The 20,473-nt window shown below is 50.8% G+C and overlaps 1 protein-coding gene across 2 annotated transcripts in view; it reads left to right on the forward strand.

Annotated features, from left to right (window-relative positions):
• The first annotated feature begins 6,033 nt into the window (after positions 1-6,033).
• PTGES (prostaglandin E synthase) overlaps positions 6,034-20,473 on the forward strand; it is a 269,471-nt gene continuing 255,031 nt past the window's right edge. Inside the window, exon 1 of one of the 2 annotated variants that reach the window (XM_078646243.1) lies at positions 6,034-6,548. In XM_078646243.1, coding sequence (XP_078502369.1) covers positions 6,444-6,548 — 105 coding nt within the window. In that variant the 5' untranslated portion in view covers positions 6,034-6,443. The remainder of the gene's footprint in view (positions 6,549-20,473) is intronic. The other variant, XM_078646245.1, reaches the window with a different exon arrangement.

Here is a 20,473-nt window from a genome sequence, read left to right on the forward strand (position 1 = left end):
GTCTTCTTCAACAACATCAGGGCGTAGGTGACAGCTAGAAGGATGCTGCAGCGGCAATCATAGACGTTAGACCCCACTCAGAGGGCACTCTTTCATAGGCTGCCCTTTGCAAGCTAAACACATTTTGGGGCTGAATTGAGTCTTTTGGTTCATAGATCAGCTGAAGAAAAACGATTGTACAACCTCTCAGATCATTTTCTCTGAGAATACCCTTTTTCAGAGAGCGTCAGCACAAGCTGCGCAGTGACGTCACACGCCTTTTGAGGCTAAGCCCGAGGTCAGAGCGCTAGCGAGGTGCCCTTATCCCAAAACCACGAGTCGTGACTATGAAGGCGAGATTGTGGGGGCGAGGCTGCCCCAATATCACACCAGATGGAAGCAAATAGTCAAAGACAAGTGGGTTCTTTCAATAGCAAGAAGTGCCTGTTTCATACCAGTGGAGGAACCACAACCCTTGCCAACACACCCTTGCCACTGCATCCTTGCCCACACCCTTGTCACCACATCCTTGCCAACACCCTTGCCACCACACCCTTCCCTGCGATGCCTGCCACATGGTGCAGGGATATGTAGGGGAGCACCATAGGTGCCCCCCAGGGTACATGTCCCTGAACCATAGACTAAGGGGGGGCCCCCAAAAATCCGTTTCTGTCATTAGTTTTGCTGCAGTTTGTCCACCGCAAAATGAACGGAGGAAAGGGATATCATATTCCCTACGGCCACAAGGCACCGCCGCAATGTAAGTCAATGTTTTGGTTACGACAGGCGGCCTCCTGTCGGTACCGTGGAGGGCGGTCTATACGACTGCCACGCCTAACCAACGATTCCCCCGCCATCATAATATCGCGGGGGGAAAACAGCAGTACGATGGCGGAGGGCCCGCCACCGACCGGCTGGTGGTGGCGGGTCCTCCTCCATTGTAATGAGAACCTTAGTTGGCATTCAGGTGATGCTTACCTGGGGGACTGGCTGAATGTGTTTCTTTCTGAGGCCTTGATCAATGTGGAGAGATGTTTCGAGTGTCTCGTCAACCTGGGGTTTATCCTTAACAGAAAGAACTCACAGCCGACGCCATCACAAGAGACTATTTATTGGAGCCAGCGGCGTAACAAAGGCCGCCGCAGCCCCCGCAGTCTGGGGGTGCCCCGAGGTCCAAGGAGCCCCCTCAGCACAGTACTCTGGCCTAAGAGCTCCTGAGTGAGTCCGGAGGGGGGACCCTGTATGTACTTTCCAGGTGGGTTGGAGGGGGGTCTCAAGTTTCGCTACGCCACTGATTGGAGCCGTGTCCGATTTGGTGAAAGCATGGGTGTGTCTACCAGAGACAAGGACCCAGATGTTACAAAGTACTTTCACTCATCTCTTGTCCTGCCGAATGGGCCCTGCAGGGGGTGATGGCGACGAGGACACAGTGGTCCCATGGGCTCGTCTCCATCTAAAGCCTTCCTTTCCTCCATCACGTGCTGGCCCATTGGTCCCCAGTGACTCCGGCTTGCAATTCCATGGTGCCGGTTTCTCAAACAAACATGTGCTCATAATCTGAGTGGTGCTTGGACATGTGGAGAAGTGTGGCTCACTGGTTAGAAGCGGCAGACCATGAAACAGAGGTCGGCCCGGGACCAGGGTTCAATTCCCGACGCGGAAGGGTCTTGGGTCATTGTCCACGGACCTGATATTTCTCGCCTCGGTGCCTAGTCTAATCATGGGTCCCACTCTGCAACTCTGGGCAAAAGCTTGCTTAGTCTCCACAACGGCCCCAGCAACGCCGGGGATGCCTGGTTTCACCTTGGGGGTGCCCAGGAGGGACCATCTCACAGGGAAAGCCAGGACGGGTTCCCCAGCGGTATACAGCGCCAGGACACTGAGAGATGGAGTAACAGTGTGCTTTACAAGTATACATTTACATTTTTACATATAAAACATACAAAAAGGGGCAGCATTTCTTCCTCCCTTTCTGCTTGTAATTCTGACCACTGTGAGTCAGTGGGGCCACGTTAGTGGACGGAGATGAAATTCAGTGGTCCCGTGCAGAGGCGGGTCAGTTCTTGAATGTCAGAGAGTTATCTACCATAGAGAGAGCTCTCCAGGCCTTTTCTCCTTGGTTTCTACAAAAAGAGTTGGTGGTCAGGACAGACAACCGGGTGACCAAAAGCCAAATACATCAGCAGAAGGGGAACCTAGATAAGATCACTGTGGATGCTGGAACAGAGAGTTTGTCTCTGGGCAAACTCAGCAATGGGTATACCAGACAAAGACGATTTCCAGGCAGACTCGCTGAGCAGAAACATGTCATCGCCCGTGAACTTCCAGCTGGGGCAGGACGCCGTCCACCAGACCCTGGGCATATCTGGCCAACCATGGTGGGTCTTTTTTGCCTCCCTGACCCTGACCAATGCTATCTTTGCCATTACTAAACAGAGACGAGAAACAAACAGCATGTGAGCGGGTGCGCTGTCCTTCCAGTGGCCAATGGGTATCATGTATCCCTTCCTCCCAATCCCCTCTCCACAGGGGCCGCAGAGAGTGGAGCAAAGAGAGTGGCAACAATTTTTTTTGGTAATCAAGTTTATTGAATTTTTAAGCCACAAATTCATAAAGGCATCAAGATCAGGCATAATATCATACTGTACGCACACTAAGGGTGGGCGGCCAGCTACGCTCCGTGCACGGAGTGCGCGTAGTGCCGTCTCCTACGCATTTTGCGTAGCGGGCGTAGCCAGGCGGCACTACGCGCGCTCCGCAGACGGTGCGTAGCCGGCCGCCACCCGCCTCCCTCCCGCCCTCCCTAAATATTTAAATAAAAGGATAGAAAGGTTTTAAAAACACTTACCTTGTCCGCCGCGTCCCCGGGGCTCCCTCTCGCCGTCCCTGGATTCGCGCCGCCATTTCAGATACTAATGCGCATGCACGGGTGGCCGCGCATGCGCATTTCTCATGAGAAATGCGCATGCGCGGGCACCCGCGCAGCGCATTAGTATCGGAAATGGCGGCGGCGCGAATCCAGGGACGGCGAGAGGGAGCCCCGGGGACGCGGCGGACAAGGTAAGTGTTTTTAAAACCTTTCTATCTTTTTATTTAAATATTTAGGGAGGGCGGGAAGGAGGCGGGCGGTGCGTAGTGGGGCTACGCGGAGTGCGCGGGTGGGCGTAGTTTTGCGCCCATTTCGCGTAGCTCCGCGGAGCCCCACTCCGCACACTACGCCCAGGGTTAACGCACACATGCAACAACAGTTTTAATAGCTCCATTCTATAATACCATAGGAAGGAGGAGGTTTCAACTCTGGCATGGCTGATGGATCAGCAAGTAGTACTCTTTCCACTATCCCCTCCTCCAATCAGCTTTCCCCATCCTTCCCATGAAGCTCTTCAAATGTTAAAGCTAGCAGCCTGGCACTAGAGAGGAGGAGGCGCCGGCCTTCCGTTGTTCCCGGAAGTGGCCATATCTATTCAGGAGTCACAAAACCCACCAACTCTGCCGGCTTATGCGAAACACTGGGGCCATTTTTAAACGTGGTGTTTACTTAACAAACGATGGGCCCGATTCACAGAACTAACTTAAGACAAAATCCTAAACGTACTACTTTTGGCATTCACAGAAGGCATTTAGTAGTCTTAAATTAGGAGTTTGTCTAAGTTAGGATTTTGTCTTAAATTAGGATTTTGTCTTAAATTAGGATTTTGTCTTAAATTAGGATTTTGTCCTAAATTAGGATTTTGTCTTAAATTAGGATTTTGTCTTAAATTAAGATTTAGTCCTAAATTAGGATCTTGTCTTAATTTAGGATTTTGTCTTAATTTAGGATTTTGTCTTAAATTAGGATTTTGTCCTAAATTAGGATTTTGTCTTAAATTAGGATTTTGTTTTAAGTTAAATTTAAGTTTAACTTAAGTTTGTCTTAAATTTAATTTAAGACAAAATCCTAATTTAAGACAAAATCCTATTTAGTACAAAATCCTAATTTATGACACAGTCCTAATTTAGGACAAAATCCTAATGTAAGAAAAAATTCTAATTTAAGACAAAATCCTAATTTAGGACAAAATCCTAATTTAAATCAAATCCTAATTTAAGACAAACTCCTAATTTAAGACTACTAAATGCCTTCTGTGAATACCAAAAGTAGTAAATTTAGGATTTTGTCTTAAATTAGGATTTTGTCTTAAATTAAGATTTTGCCCTAAATTAGGATCTTGTCTTAATTTAGGATTTTGTCTTAATTTAGGATTTTGTCTTAAATTAGGATGTTGTCCTAAATTAGGATTTTGTCTTAAATTAGGATTTTGTTTTAAGTTAAATTTAAGTTTAACTTAAGTTTGTCTTTAAGTTTAATTTAAGATAAAATCCTAATTTAAGATAAAATCCTAATTTAGTACAAAATCCTAATTTATGACAAAGTCCTAACATAGGACAAAATCCTAATTTAAGACACAATTCTAATTTAAGACAAAATCCTAATTTAGGACAAAATCCAAATTTAAGACAAAATCCAAATTTAAGACAAAATCCTAATTTAAGACAAAATCCTGATTTAAGACTACTAAATGCCTTCTGTGAATACCAAAAGTAGTAAGTTTAGGATTTTGCCTTAAGTTAGTTCTGTGAGTTAGGCCCTGTGTGGCCTCTTCACGTGATCTTATTAAGTTGTTACAGTTTTTGAAAGAAGGTTTTCAAAAAGGATCGAGTCTTTCAACGGTGTCCGCACAGTGGCAGCCATTAGAGGTTTTGGAACCTCACTTCTAGAGTTGACTAAAGTTGCTCCTCCTGTTAGGAGGTTGATTGATCGTTTTAGGAGTAAAAGACGTATCCAATCTTCTGTAGTACCCTCTTAGGACTTACCGACTCTTCGTAAGGGTCACTGGGACCCTCCTTTTGAACCCTTGGACTTGGTATCGCTGCAGTGGTCAGTGGTCAAATGCTTCCTGGTGGCTATAACGTCAGCTGGAAGCTTGGGGGACTTAGGAGCCCTTTTGGCTTCAGAGCTGTACATTATTTTTTTTCTCCTAGTTGTTATTGTCAAGTGAGGCCCAAACTTTCATTCAAAAGTACAGTCACGGTTCCCTAAACGGGAAACATCCTTTACAACGCAACTTTTACCACGCAGTGCCTTTACGACGCAACTATTACAACGCATGTCATTACAGCGCATTGCGCTGGGGCTCGCTCTAGGATAGGGAATAGATTTAATTTACTATCCAACACCTTCCCTACTATCCACGGGCACTGGAGCTGGAATAGTAAATTAAACTATTCACTATCCAGCACCCCTAAGCGCTATGCGTTGTAACAGCATGCGTTGTAAAAACTGCATTGTAAAGGCATGCGTGGTAAAAGCATGCAGGAAACCGTTTTTCTAGTATATGGGGCTGGAAGTGATGGACGCGTCCCTTATTGATTTACCTCCAACAGGAATAAACATTTCAGGAAATCCAATTCTCTATTCGCTGCCTTTGGGACACAAAATAAAGGGAAGGCACCCTCCACCCTTGACTATCAGTGGATGGGTGTGTGTGGTGGGCAGGGAGTGAGGGCTGGTGTGGGTGGGAATGGGAATGCTGGAGGGTGCAGGGCGCCTTGTGCCGGCCTTCCAGCTCTGTCGGCTGTCTGGCATCTTGGGATCCTGACAGACAGACGTGGGGTGCTGTCAATCAAAGAAGCTTCACGTCAGCCTTGCGAGTCTCCTGCTTACTCTAGACGGGGGCACAGCTGCAGGTCAGGGCATTTCAGAGTTATTATCTTTTCCTAAATATGCTGCGTGTGACTGCAGTTCATTACGGTGTAATTGTGCCTTGTCCCCCCTCCCCTCCTTTCTTCCTCTCTCTCACTCCTCTCGAATCAGCCCCCCTCTTTGCATCTCCCCCCCTTGATTCTTACCTCACCTTCTTTCCTCACCCTTCTGTCGCCCTTCTCTCCTCTCAGTTCCTTTTTTTCCTCCCCCTCCTGTGTGACTCCCCCTCCCTTCTCTCTCCCTCCCTCCCCTCACACCTACCCTTCTTCTCAAACTCTTCCCCTCGCCCCCTCCGCTCTCGCCCTGTTTCTTCCTCTTCTCTCCTCTCCTCGGTTCTTTCTCGCCTCTCTCGTTCCTTTCCGTTTCTCCCGCCCCCGCTGTGGCCCCCTCTTTTCCTCCCTCGGTCCTCGCTCTCTCTCTCCCCTCCTCCTCTTCGACCCCCTCTTGTCTTCCTCTCTGCCCTTTGAGTCCCCCCCTTTGAGTACCTTGTGTCTTCCTCTCCCTCCTGTGTCCTTTCCTCCCTCGCTCCCCCTCTCTCTCCCTTCCTGCCTCTTCTCGCCCCCCTCTCCCTCTCCTGCTGGCGGTCCTCGCCTCCCTCGGGCTCGGTACGCCTTCCCCTCTCCTCCCTCCCTCCCTCCTCTTCTTTAAGTGGCTCCTCTTCCCGGCGCAGCCCCGCACTCCTCGGTGATCCTCGGCAGACAGCAGCCCGCCCGGCCCGGGGATGGAGAACCGGGTCTTCTGCTGCTTCGCCTTCTACGGCGCCGCCCTGGTGCTGAAGATGTACCTGCTGGCGGTGCTGACCGGCCAGCTGCGCCTGCGCAGGAAGGTGGGTGCCCACTGCCCCCCCCACCCCCCCCCCCCTTTGCTGGCATGTGCGCGTGATCGGCCTGACACCCCCCTGTGGCATGTGAGAGTGTTCGGCCTAACATCCCCGTGCTGGCAGGTGTGCGTGAACGAGCCTGACGCCTCCTGCTGGCATCTAAGCGCCGAGATACCCTCATGGGTGATTACAGCGCTATACAAGTTAACAAACTTCAAACTTCAGTGTGAACGAGCCTGACGCCCCCAGCTGGCATGTGTGCGTGAGTGTGAGCGAGCCTGGCACCCCCCTGTGGCATGTGTGCGTGAGTGTGACCCAGCCTGGCACCTCCCCTGTGGCATGTGTGCGTGAGTGAGCCTGGCACCCCCCTGTGGCATGTGTGCGTGAGTGTGACCGAGCCTGGCACCCCCCGTGGCATGTGTGCGTGAGTGTAAGCGAGCCTGCCCCCCCTGTGGCATGTGTGCGTGAGTGTGACCGAGCCTGGCACCCCCCTGTGGCATGTGTGCGTGAGTGTGACCGAGCCTGGCACCCCCCTGTGGCATGTGTGCGTGAGTGTGACCGAGCCTGGCACCCCCCTGTGGCATGTGTGCGTGAGTGTGACCCAGCCTGGCACCTCCCCTGTGGCATGTGTGCGTGAGTGAGCCTGGCACCCCCTGTGGCATGTGTGCGTGAGTGTGACCCAGCCTGGCACCCCCTGTGGCATGTGTGCGTGAGTGAGCCTGGCACCCCCTGTGGCATGTGTGCGTGAGTGTGACCCAGCCTGGCACCCCCTGTGGCATGTGTGCGTGAGTGAGCCTGGCACCCCCTGTGGCATGTGTGCGTGAGTGTGACCCAGCCTGGCACCTCCCCTGTGGCATGTGTGCGTGAGTGAGCCTGGCACCCCCTGTGGCATGTGTGCGTGAGTGTGACCCAGCCTGGCACCCCCTGTGGCATGTGTGCGTGAGTGAGCCTGGCACCCCCTGTGGCATGTGTGCGTGAGTGTGACCCAGCCTGGCACCCCCTGTGGCATGTGTGCGTGAGTGAGCCTGGCACCCCCTGTGGCATGTGTGCGTGAGTGTGGTCGCCCGGGTGTCGGGTGTGTGGTTGTCGGGGTGTGACTGTGGCCAGAGTGGGTGTGAGGTCGTGGGGTGCCGGGTGTGTGGTTGTGTGACTGTGCTCAGAGTGGGTGTGAGGTTTTGCCGGTGTCGGTGAGGTTGTCCATGTGTCTGTACGTCACGTGCGCTTGTGTATGCTTTCCTGCCTGCCTCGTCGTCTGTCTGTCTGCGGCGGGGCCTTCCATCTCGGTCCCCGGTTGTTTATGTGTGGGGACTGAGTTGTGTATATTTCCCCCGAGGATGCTGTCCAGACTCTTTCCTCTCAGCCTGGAGCCGGCTCTTTCCTTCTCCTGTCCGTCGGTCCGGCTCCACAGTACTCTGGTGTAAGCCTTTAGCTTGTAGCGCTTCGAAGCCCAAAGAGGCGCTGCACAAAGTCCGCGTAAAGATAGCGGCCAGAGGCGCCGAGCTGTCCCCCCTTCCTTGCTCCTCGTTTGCTGCTGCTTCGTGCCAGCGCCGCGAAGCATCTGCTTAGCGCTATGTGTCACGCCGTGAACCCAGCGACCTTTAATAGGATGTGGGACATTACCTCCTCGTTACCCCCCCACCCCGTTAATTACTTAATGAGGCCGCCGCGCCTCACGGACGCACCCACTTCCCTTTCCAAAAAGTAGAAAAGCCCCCCCTCCCCAGGACACCTCCTGTTTTATTTGACACCAAACCCCCTCCCCCCCCCAGTAAAGTTGGCCTGGTCCCAACAGGGGGGGAGGGAGGGGTTATATAATGATGGTGAAAACCTTCCTCGGAGTAACGCAATGACCGTTGCGTTGTAAAGGTTGTTTCCCCCGGTAAGTAATGGAAGCTCCAGGGGCACAGCCTCGCACCACACGACCCGCACCATAGAGGAATTAAACCCCTGGCATCGGGTGTTAGTGCTCCAGGAGCACAGCCTCGCACCACACGACCCGCACCATAGAGGAATTAAACCCCTGGCAACGGGTGTTAGTGCTCCAGGAGCACAGCCTCGCACCACACGACCCGCACCATAGAGGAATTAAACCCCTGGCAACGGGTGTTAGTGCTCCAGGAGCACAGCCTCGCACCACACGACCCGCACCATAGAGGAATTAAACCCCTGGCAACGGGTGTTAGTGCTCCAGGAGCACAGCCTCGCACCACACGACCCGCACCATAGAGGAATTAAACCCCTGGCATCGGGTGTTAGTGCTCCAGGAGCACAGCCTCGCACCACACGACCCGCACCATAGAGGAATTAAACCCCTGGCATCGGGTGTTAGTGCTCCAGGAGCACAGCCTCGCACCACACGACCCGCACCATAGAGGAATTAAACCCCTGGCATCGGGTGTTAGTGCTCCAGGAGCACAGCCTCGCACCACACGACCCGCACCATAGAGGAATTAAACCCCTGGCATCGGGTGTTAGTGCTCCGGGAGCACAGCCTCGCACCACACGACCCGCACCATAGAGGAATTAAACCCCTGGCATCGGGTGTTAGTGCTCCGGGAGCACAGCCTCGCACCACACGACCCGCACCATAGAGGAATTAAACCCCTGGCATCGGGTGTTAGTGCTCCAGGAGCACAGCCTCGCACCACACGACCCGCACCATAGAGGAATTAAACCCCTGGCAACGGGTGTTAGTGCTCCAGGAGCACAGCCTCGCACCACACGACCCGCACCATAGAGGAATTAAACCCCTGGCAACGGGTGTTAGTGCTCCAGGAGCACAGCCTCGCACCACACGACCCGCACCATAGAGGAATTAAACCCCTGGCATCGGGTGTTAGTGCTCCAGGAGCACAGCCTCGCACCACACGACCCGCACCATAGAGGAATTAAACCCCTGGCATCGGGTGTTAGTGCTCCAGGAGCACAGCCTCGCACCACACGACCCGCACCATAGAGGAATTAAACCCCTGGCATCGGGTGTTAGTGCTCCAGGAGCACAGCCTCGCACCACACGACCCGCACCATAGAGGAATTAAACCCCTGGCATCGGGTGTTAGTGCTCCGGGAGCACAGCCTCGCACCACACGACCCGCACCATAGAGGAATTAAACCCCTGGCATCGGGTGTTAGTGCTCCGGGAGCACAGCCTCGCACCACACGACCCGCACCATAGAGGAATTAAACCCCTGGCATCGGGTGTTAGTGCTCCAGGAGCACAGCCTCGCACCACACGACCCGCACCATAGAGGAATTAAACCCCTGGCATCGGGTGTTAGTGCTCCAGGAGCACAGCCTCGCACCACACGACCCGCACCATAGAGGAATTAAACCCCTGGCATCGGGTGTTAGTGCTCCAGGAGCACAGCCTCGCACCACACGACCCGCACCATAGAGGAATTAAACCCCTGGCATCGGGTGTTAGTGCTCCAGGAGCACAGCCTCGCACCACACGACCCGCACCATAGAGGAATTAAACCCCTGGCATCGGGTGTTAGTGCTCCGGGAGCACAGCCTCACACCACACGACCCGCACCATAGAGGAATTAAACCCCTGGCATCGGGTGTTAGTGCTCCGGGAGCACAGCCTCACACCACACGACCCGCACCATAGAGGAATTAAACCCCTGGCATCGGGTGTTAGTGCTCCGGGAGCACAGCCTCACACCACACGACCCGCACCATGGAGGAATTAAACCCCTGGCATCGGGTGTTAGTGCTCCAGGAGCACAGCCTCGCACCACACGACCCGCACCATGGAGGAATTAAACCCCTGGCAACGGGTGTTAGTGCTCCAGGAGCACAGCCTCGCACCACACGACCCGCACCATAGAGGAATTAAACCCCTGGCAACGGGTGTTAGTGCTCCAGGAGCACAGCCTCGCACCACACGACCCGCACCATAGAGGAATTAAACCCCTGGCATCGGGTGTTAGTGCTCCAGGAGCACAGCCTCACACCACAAAACCTCACACCACACGACCCGCACCATAGAGGAATTAAACCCCTGGCAACGGGTGTTAGTGCTCCAGGAGCACAGCCTCGCACCACACGACCCGCACCATAGAGGAATTAAACCCCTGGCAACGGGTGTTAGTGCTCCAGGAGCACAGCCTCGCACCACACGACCCGCACCATAGAGGAATTAAACCCCTGGCATCGGGTGTTAGTGCTCCAGGAGCACAGCCTCACACCACAAAACCTCACACCACACGACCCGCACCATAGAGGAATTAAACCCCTGGCATCGGGTGTTAGTGCTCCAGGAGCACAGCCTCGCACCACACGACCCGCACCATGGAGGAATTAAACCCCTGGCATCGGGTGTTAGTGCTCCAGGAGCACAGCCTCACACCACACGACCCGCACCATGGAGGAATTAAACCCCTGGCATCGGGTGTTAGTGCTCCAGGAGCACAGCCTCACACCACACAAACCGCACCATGGAGGAATTAAACCCCTGGCATCGGGTGTTAGTGCTCCAGGAGCACAGCCTCACACCACACGACCCGCACCATAGAGGAATTAAACCCCCGCACCATAGAGGAATTAAACCCCTAGCATCGGGTGTTATCAATCGGAATACATCACAAGATAAGTGGAAGTATCCATTCCTTTCTTTTCTCCAGCCTGGGCCTCTGCAGACACACCCCTGCACGTGCGCTCGCGTCTTGATTCACCATCTGCACTTCATCAGATTTAAAAAAGTGTTCCTGCTCAACAAATCATAACTGATTGAGGTGTTTTCGCGCGGGCACCGCTGCCGCCAGACACTGGCAGTCATTGCACCCCTCGCTCTCAGCAGCGGTGCCCGCTCCAGACTGCCAGGAAGTGCCGGAGTAAGTGCCAGCCCCCCCTTGAAGTGCAGCGCCCGTGACTGCCACGGGACCCAGAAACCAAACATGTCTTTATCCAGACAATGTTCAGCTTTCCTGACCGGCACATCCATGACGCGCGAGCAATAAAACACGACACAGCCAGGCATCACCAAAAGAAACTACTGTTTCACGCCTGAGCACGAGGGGGGCAGCAGACGGCCTTGGGGCGGGGTCACCTCCTGCGGTGGGCGAGCCAACAGAGTAACAGGGAGAGCCCCTGGGAGTGTGAACCATTCAACAAGCATCGTCAAATATGATTGTCTAAAGCTCAAAAAGTGCATTTCTTTAACACGTGGGGGCAGATTTACGTTTCCTGGCGCATATCAGCGGTAATGCGCCAGGAAAGATGCGTGACGCAAGTTTACCCTTGCGCCACCACAGATGCACGACATTTACAATGCAAAACAACAGTTGATGGACAGAATGCAGAACAATGTCATACATTCACCCCAGTACAAGGATCTGGGCCTAAATCCATCGTTTTTTTTGCACTCCACACCACCCTGGGTTAGACACTGGCTATATGCAAATCAGCTCTGACCCTGTGCCTCATGGGAACAGTCCAGTCCGAACTACCAGACCGGAATCAAGCATCCAAGGACCGGTTTCTGGCTATCAGCCTTCATCAGCCTGGATAGCTTGACTCCAGTGGTGTGGAGAGCCTGGGACTCACGTCTGAGCATACCCAGCCCACTCGGGGTGAAAATTGCAAAAAACACAGTTGATGGACAGAATGTAGAACAATGTCATACATTCACCCCAGTACAAGGATCTGGGCCTAAATCCATCGTTTTTTTGCACTCCACACCACCCTGGGTTAGACACTGGCTATATGCAAATCAGCTCTGACCCTGTGCCTCATGGGAACAGTCCAGTCCGAACTGCCAAGCCATGTCTTTCCCAGACCGGAATCAAGCATCCAAGGACCGGTTTCTGGCTATCAGCCTTCATCAGCCTGGATAGCTTGACTCCAGTGGTGTGGAGAGCCTGGGACTCACGTCTGAGCATACCCAGCCCACTCGGGGTGAAAATTGCAAAAAACACAGTTGATGGACAGAATGTAGAACAATGTCATACATTCACCCCAGTACAAGGATCTGGGCCTAAATCCATCGTTTTTTTGCACTCCACACCACCCTGGGTTAGACACTGGCTATATGCAAATCAGCTCTGACCCTGTGACTCATGGGAACAGTCCAGTCCGAACTACCAAGCCATGTCTTTCCCTGACCGGAATCAAGCATCCAAGGACCGGTTTCTGGCTATCAGCCTTCATCAGCCTGGATAGCTTGACTCCAGTGGTGTGGAGATCCTGGCAGCCTTCATCAGCCTGGATAGCTTGACTCCAGTGGTGTGGAGATCCTGGGACTCACGTCTGAGCATACCCAGCCCACTCGGGGTGAAAATTGCAAAAAACACAGTTTATGGACAGAATGTAGAACAATGTCATACATTCACCCCAGTACAAGGATCTGGGCCTAAATCCATCGTTTTATGGACAGAATGTAGAACAATGTCATACATTCACCCCAGTACAAGGATCTGGGCCTAAATCCATCGTTTTTTTGCACTCCACACCACCCTGGTTTAGACACTGGCTATATGCAAATCAGCTCTGACCCTGTGCCTCATGGGAACAGTCCAGTCCGAACTACCAAGCCATGTCGTTCCCAGACCGGAATCAAGCATCCAAGAGCCTGGGACTCACGTCTGAGCATACCCAGCACACTCGGGGTGAAAATTGCAAAAAACACAGTTGATGGACAGAATGTAGGACAATGTCATACATTCACCCCAGTACAAGGATCTGGGCCTAAATCCATCGTTTTTTTTGCACTCCACACCACCCTGGGTTAGACACTGGCTATATGCAAATCAGCTCTGACCCTGTGCCTCATGGGAACAGTCCAGTCCGAACTACCAAGCCATGTCGTTCCCAGACCGGAATCAAGCATCCAAGGACCGGTTTCTGGCTATCAGCCTTCATCAGCCTGGATAGCTTGACTCCAGTGGTGTGTAGAGCCTGGGACTCACGTCTGAGCATACCCAGCACACTCGGGGTGAAAATTGCAAAAAACACAGTTGATGGACAGAATGTAGGACAATGTCATACATTCACCCCAGTACAAGGATCTGGGCCTAAATCCATCGTTTTTTTGCACTCCACACCACCCTGGGTTAGACACTGGCTATATGCAAATCAGCACTGACCCTGTGCCTCATGGGAACAGTCCAGCCCGAACTGCCAAGCCATGTCTTTCCCAGACCGGAATCAAGCATCCAAGGACCGGTTTCTGGCTATCAGCCTTCATCAGCCTGGATAGCTTGACTCCAGTGGTGTGGAGAGCCTGGGACTCACGTCTGAGCATCCCCAGCCCACTCGGGGTGAAAATTGCAAAAACAACAATGCAGCGCATCTGTGGTGGCGCAAGGATAAACAGATGCGTGTTGCATCTGCCAGCGTAAGGTTGACGCAGTCTTGGAGTTGCGTCGTGGGCGCAACTCCAGCACTGTTCCAACCCTGCCTATGTCCAACATGGTGCGTCACACCTTACGCCTGCTTCAAGCAGGCGCAAAAAATTGACGCAGCGGCATCAGAAAAGTGACGGAGTGTAATCTTGTAGATTTCACTGCGTCACTTTTCCGAGGCGTTCCTGCGACGGAACGCACACCCTGTGCTGGAAAGCCCACATGAAACCTGATGCAGGTTTCATGTGACGCAGGGCTTTACAACATGACAATTACGTTGTAAATACCCCGCAGCATGACGCTGACTTTACGCCACCGTTGCGTCACAGAAGTGATGAAATGGCGGCACAAAAGTGGCGTACGGGGCTTGTAAATCTGCCCCGTGGAGTCTTTGACATTGAAAGGGCGCATCATACCACTGCCCTGAGAAGTACTCACTAAAAGGGATACTTTCATACAAGTGGTACTCATACTTGAAAGTACTCTCGTACAAACGATAACGAAGAAGAAACTTTTGCTGAAATAAAGGTGCAATGTAGTCTGTTGTGAAGTGATCTTAATCCTTGGGCACGGTGTGTGCTTTGTGACCAAATATAACCTGGATTCTGCCCATCCCCCATTCTGTAGTATGGACAACGTATAGCATGGATTCTGCCCATCCCCCAGTCTGTAGTATCGACAACATACAGCATGGATTCTGCCTATCCCCCATTCTGTAGTATCGACAACATATAGCATGGATTCTGCCCATCCCCCATTCTGTAGTATCGACAACATATAGCATGGATTCTGCCTATCCCCCATTCTGTAGTATCGACAACATATAGCATGGATTCTGCCCATCCCCCAGTCTGTAGTATCGACAACATACAGCATGGATTCTGCCTATCCCCCATTCTGTAGTATCGACAACATATAGCATGGATTCTGCCCATCCCCCATTCTGTAGTATCGACAACATATAGCATGGATTCTGCCCATCCCCCAGTCTGTAGTATCGACAACATACAGCATGGATTCTGCCTATCCCCCATTCTGTAGTATCGACAACATATAGCATGGATTCTGCCCATCCCCCATTCTGTAGTATCGACAAAGTATAGCATGGATTCTGCCCATCCCCCAGTCTGTAGTATCGACAACATACAGCATGGATTCTGCCCATCCCCCATTCTATAGTATCGACAACATACAGCATGGATTCTGCCTATCGCCCATTCTGTAGTATCGACAACATACAGCATGGATTCTGCCCATCCCCCAGTCTGTAGTATCGACAACATACAGCATGGATTCTGCCCATCCCCCATTCTGTAGTATCGACAACATATAGCATGGATTCTGCCCATCCCCCATTCTGTAGTATCGACAACATATAGCATGGATTCTGCCCATCCCCCAGTCTGTAGTATCGACAACATACAGCATGGATTCTGCCCATCCCCCAGTCTGTAGTATCGACAACATACAGCATGGATTCTGCCCATCCCCCAGTCTGTAGTATCGACAACATACAGCATGGATTCTGCCCATCCCCCAGTCTGTAGTATCGACAACATACAGCATGGATTCTGCCTATCCCCCATTCTGTAGTATCGACAACATACAGCATGGATTCTGTCCATCCCCCAGTCTGTAGTATCGACAACATACAGCATGGATTCTGCCCATCCCCCATTCTGTAGTATCGACAACATACAGCATGGATTCTGTCTATCCCCATTCTGTAATATCGACAACATACAGCATGGATTCTGCCCATCCCCCATTCTATAGTATCGACAACATACAGCATGGATTCTGCCCATCCCCCATTCTATAGTATCGACAACATACAGCATGGATTCTGCCTACCCCCATTCTGTAATATCGACAACATACAGCATGGATTCTGCCCATCCCCCATTCTATAGTATCGACAACATACAGCATGGATTCTGCCCATCCCCCATTCTATAGTATCGACAACATACAGCATGGATTCTGCCCATCCCCCATTCTATAGTATCGACAACATACAGCATGGATTCTGTCTATCCCCCATTCTGTAGTATCGTCCATACACAGGTCTGAACAACGCATCAATCTTTGGTGTCAAGAGCTGCCCATCTAGGGACGGAATTACACAGTGTGGAACTGGGAAAATTAAGATCAGTTCCGGCTTCTGTGCATCACCGAACTGTGTGATGTTAGGCACATTATTTATTTTATCGAACCTCCTTTATGTCGTTATCACACATGGACGCTGTCCTGTTTTCAGTGTGTCCTTTCTGTGGTTTCAATGCTGAAGGCATTGCTGATCAGTGTTTATTTGGTTTTCTGAACCTGCAAAATGGAAAGAAGCTGTATTTTTCCAGTGTTTACAAGACATGTTGTTTTAGCAGAACTTGTTACAAAGGACATGTATAATTTAAAGGAGGAGTCATACAGGATCTATGGTGCCTTCCACTTGCAGGGTGTCCAGTGAACTTATATTAGACTGTTTTAAGCATAGAAAGTCTGTGTAGTGCACACTCACTCACATCTCATTACACTCACTCACATCTCATTACACTCACTCACATCTCATTACACCCACTCACATCTCATTACATTCACTCACATATCATTATACTCACTCACATCTCATTACACCCACTCACATCTCATTACACTCACTCACATCTCATTACACTCACTCACATATCATTATACTCACTCACATCTCATTACACCCACTCACATCTCATTACACTCACTCACATCTCATTACACTCACTCACATCTCATTACACTCACTCACATCTCATTACACCCACTCACATATCATTATACTCACTCACATCTCATTACACTCACTCACATCTCATTACACTCACTCACATCTCATTACACTCACTCACATCTCATTACACTCACTCACATTTCATTACACTCACTCACATCTCATTACACCCACTCACATCTCATTACATTCACTCACATATCATTATACTCACTCACATCTCATTACACTCACTCACATAACATATCATTATACTCACTCACATCTCATTATACTCACTCACATATCATTACACTCACTCACATCTCATTACACCCACTCACATCTCATTACACTCACTCACATCTCATTATACTCACTCACATCTCATTACACTCACTCACATATCATTACACTCACTCACATCTCATTACACCCACTCACATCTCATTACACTCACTCACATCTCATTACACTCACTCACATCTCATTACACTCACTCACATCTCATTACACTCACTCACATCTCATTACACTCACTCACATCTCATTACACTCACTCACATCTCATTACACTCACTCACATCTCATTACACTCACTCACATATCATTACACTCACTCACATCTCATTACACTCACTCACGTAATTACACTCACTCACATCTCATTACACTCACTCACATATCATTACACTTACTCACATCTCATTACACTCACTCACATCTCATTATACTCACTCACATCTCATTACACTCACTCACATATCATTACACTCACTCACATCTCATTACACCCACTCACATCTCATTACACTCACTCACATCTCATTACACTCACTCACATATCATTATACTCACTCACATCTCATTACACTCACTCACATATCATTACACTCACTCACATCTCATTACACCCACTCACATCTCATTACACTCACTCATATCTCATTACACTCACTCACATCTCATTACACTCCCTCACATCTCATTACACTCACTCACATATCATTAAACTCACTCACATATCATTATACTCACTCACATCTCATTACACTCACTCACATATCATTACACTTACTCACATATCATTACACTCACTCACATCTCATTACACCCACTCACATCTCATTACACTCACTCACATCTCATTACACTCACTCACATATCATTATACTCACTCACATCTCATTACACTCAATCACATATCATTATATTCACTCACATCTCATTACACTCACTCACATCTCATTACACTCACTCACATATCATTACACTCACTCACATATCATTATACTCACTCACATCTCATTACACTCACTCACATCTCATTACACTCACTCACATATCATTATACTCACTCAATTCAATTCAATTCAATTCAATTAAATTCAGAATTTATATAGCGCGCTACATACCCAGAGGGTCTCAAGGCGCTTAGGGAGGGGTGGGGAATTATTTATCGAATATCCAGGTTTTAAGTTGTTTTCTGAAAGCTAGGTGGTTTTGAGTGAGGCGAAGGTGAATGGGAAGTGAGTTCCAGGTTTTTGCCGCCAGGTAGGAGAAGGATCTTCCTCCCATGATGGTTTTGTTGATGCGAGGTACAGCAGCCAGGGCTTGGTTGGAGGAGCGTAGTTGGCGGGAGGGGGTGTAGAAGGAAAGTCGTGTGTTGAGGCATTCGGGTCCAAGTTCGTAGAGGGCTTTGTGTGCGTGGGTTAGGAGGCGGAATGTTATCCTCTTATTGACGGGGAGCCAGTGGAGGCTTTTCAGGTGACCAGAGATGTGGTCATTGCGCGGAATGTCTAGTATGAGTCTGGCTGAAGCATTCTGGATGTGTTGGAGCTTTTTCTGAAATTTTGCGGTGGTACCGGCGTATAGGGTGTTTCCGTAGTCCAGTCGGCTTGTAACCAGTGCGTGGGTGACCGTTTTTCTGGTTTCGGTGGGGATCCAGCGAAATGTTTTTTTGAGCATGCGAAGAATGTTGAAGCAGGAAGATGAAACGGCATTGACTTGTCTGGTCATCGAGAGTGAGGAGTCCAGAATGACGCCCAGGTTCCGTGCGTGGTCTGTCGGGATGGGTGCTTTTCCGAGGGACTCTAGCCACCAAGAGTCGTCCCAGGCAGAGGGGGAGGTGCCTAAGATAAGGACTTCTGTTTTGTCAGAATTCAGTTTCAGACGGCTGTGCTTCATCCACTCGGCTACTTCTTTCATTCCTTCATGCAGGTTGGTTTTGGCGGTGTTCGGGTCTTTGGTGAGTGAAAGGATCAGTTGAGTGTCGTCAGCGTAGGAGATGATGTTGAGGTTGTGTTGACGTGCGATGGTCGCGAGGGGGCTCATGTATACGTTGAAGAGGGTGGGACTGAGTGAGGATCCTTGTGGCACGCCGCAAATGACTTCAGTGGCCTCTGACTTGAATGGTGGGAGGCGGACTCTCTGGGTTCTTCCGGCCAGGAACGAGGTAATCCATTCCAGTGCTTTTCCTTGGATTCCGATGTTTCTGAGGCGGTGTAACAGGGTGTTATGACAGACTGTGTCAAAGGCTGCGGAGAGGTCGAGGAGGATGAGGGCGACTGTGTCTCTATTGTCCAGTAGAGTTCGAATGTCGTCTGTTGCTGCGATGAGTGCGGTCTCAGTGCTGTGTTTGGCTCGGAAGCCGGACTGTGATGAGTCGAGGGATTTGTTGGTTTCGAGGAAGGCGGCGAGCTGGTTGTTGACAGCTTTCTCGATGACTTTGGCCGGGAATGGAAGGAGCGAGATGGGGCGGTAATTTTTGAGTTCGGTGGGGTCCGCTGTGGGTTTTTTCAGAAGGGCGCTGAGTTCGGCGTGTTTCCAGCTTTCCGGGAAGGTGGCGGAGTTAAGGGAGCAGTTGATGACATTTCGAAGGTGTGGTGCGATGACGGAGTCAGCTTTGTTGAAGATGTGGTGAGGACATGGGTCTGTGGGGGATCCTGAGTGGATGGAGTTCATCAGGCAGATGGTGTCCTCAGTGGAGATTGGGTTCCAGTCATTAAGGATGTTCAAGGGGGGTGAAGGTACGGTGGAAGGTTGGGTGGGTTGGTCTCCGGGTTGGTAGTCGAAGCTGTTGTGGATATCTGCGATTTTGTCGTGGAAGAACAAAGCTAGGGAGTCGCAAAGGGCTTGAGAGGGAGTGATGTCGTTGGAGTTGGCAGTGGGGTTGGTAAACTCTTTGACGATGTTGAATAGTTCCTTGCTGTTGTGTGCGTTTTTGTCAAGTCGGTCTTTGAAGGCGGCTTTCTTGGCAGTCCGGATCAGTTGGTGGTGTGTGCGGGTGGCGTTTTTGAAGGCATCCCTAGAGCTGGTGTTTGGGTCTTTTTTCCAGGTCTTCTCAAGGGAGCGACAGAGTTTCTTGGATTTCTTAAGATCATCGTTGAACCAAGGGGCGTTTTTGTTGCCAAGTTTGCTTTGATGTTTTTTCAGGGGTGCTAGGATGTCGGCGCTGTTGGTTAGCCATTGAGTGAGGTTAATGGCTGCTTGGTTGGCGTTCGAAGAGTGGGCAGGGGGGTTTTGAAGAAGCGATGAGGAGATCTGGTCGATGGTGATTTTGTTCCAGTTTCTTTGCAGAGTAGGTTGGGGGTGGTTGTGGGTAGTGGTCTTTTTGTAGACAAAGTGGACGCAGCTGTGGTCCGTCCAATGGAGAGCAGTGGTGTGACTGAAGGAGATATGTTTGCTGGAGGTGAAGATGGGGTCGAGTGTGTGCCCTGCAATGTGGGTGGGGGTATTAACAAGTTGTTTGAGTCCGATGTTGGCGAGATTGTCCAGAAGGGTGATGGTGTTGCAGTCGATGCTCTTTTCCAGGTGAAAATTGAGGTCTCCCAATAGAATGT

Source organism: Lissotriton helveticus, chromosome 5_1 (genome assembly GCF_964261635.1).
Source record: "Lissotriton helveticus chromosome 5_1, aLisHel1.1, whole genome shotgun sequence".
Lineage (NCBI taxonomy): Eukaryota > Metazoa > Chordata > Amphibia > Caudata > Salamandridae > Lissotriton > Lissotriton helveticus.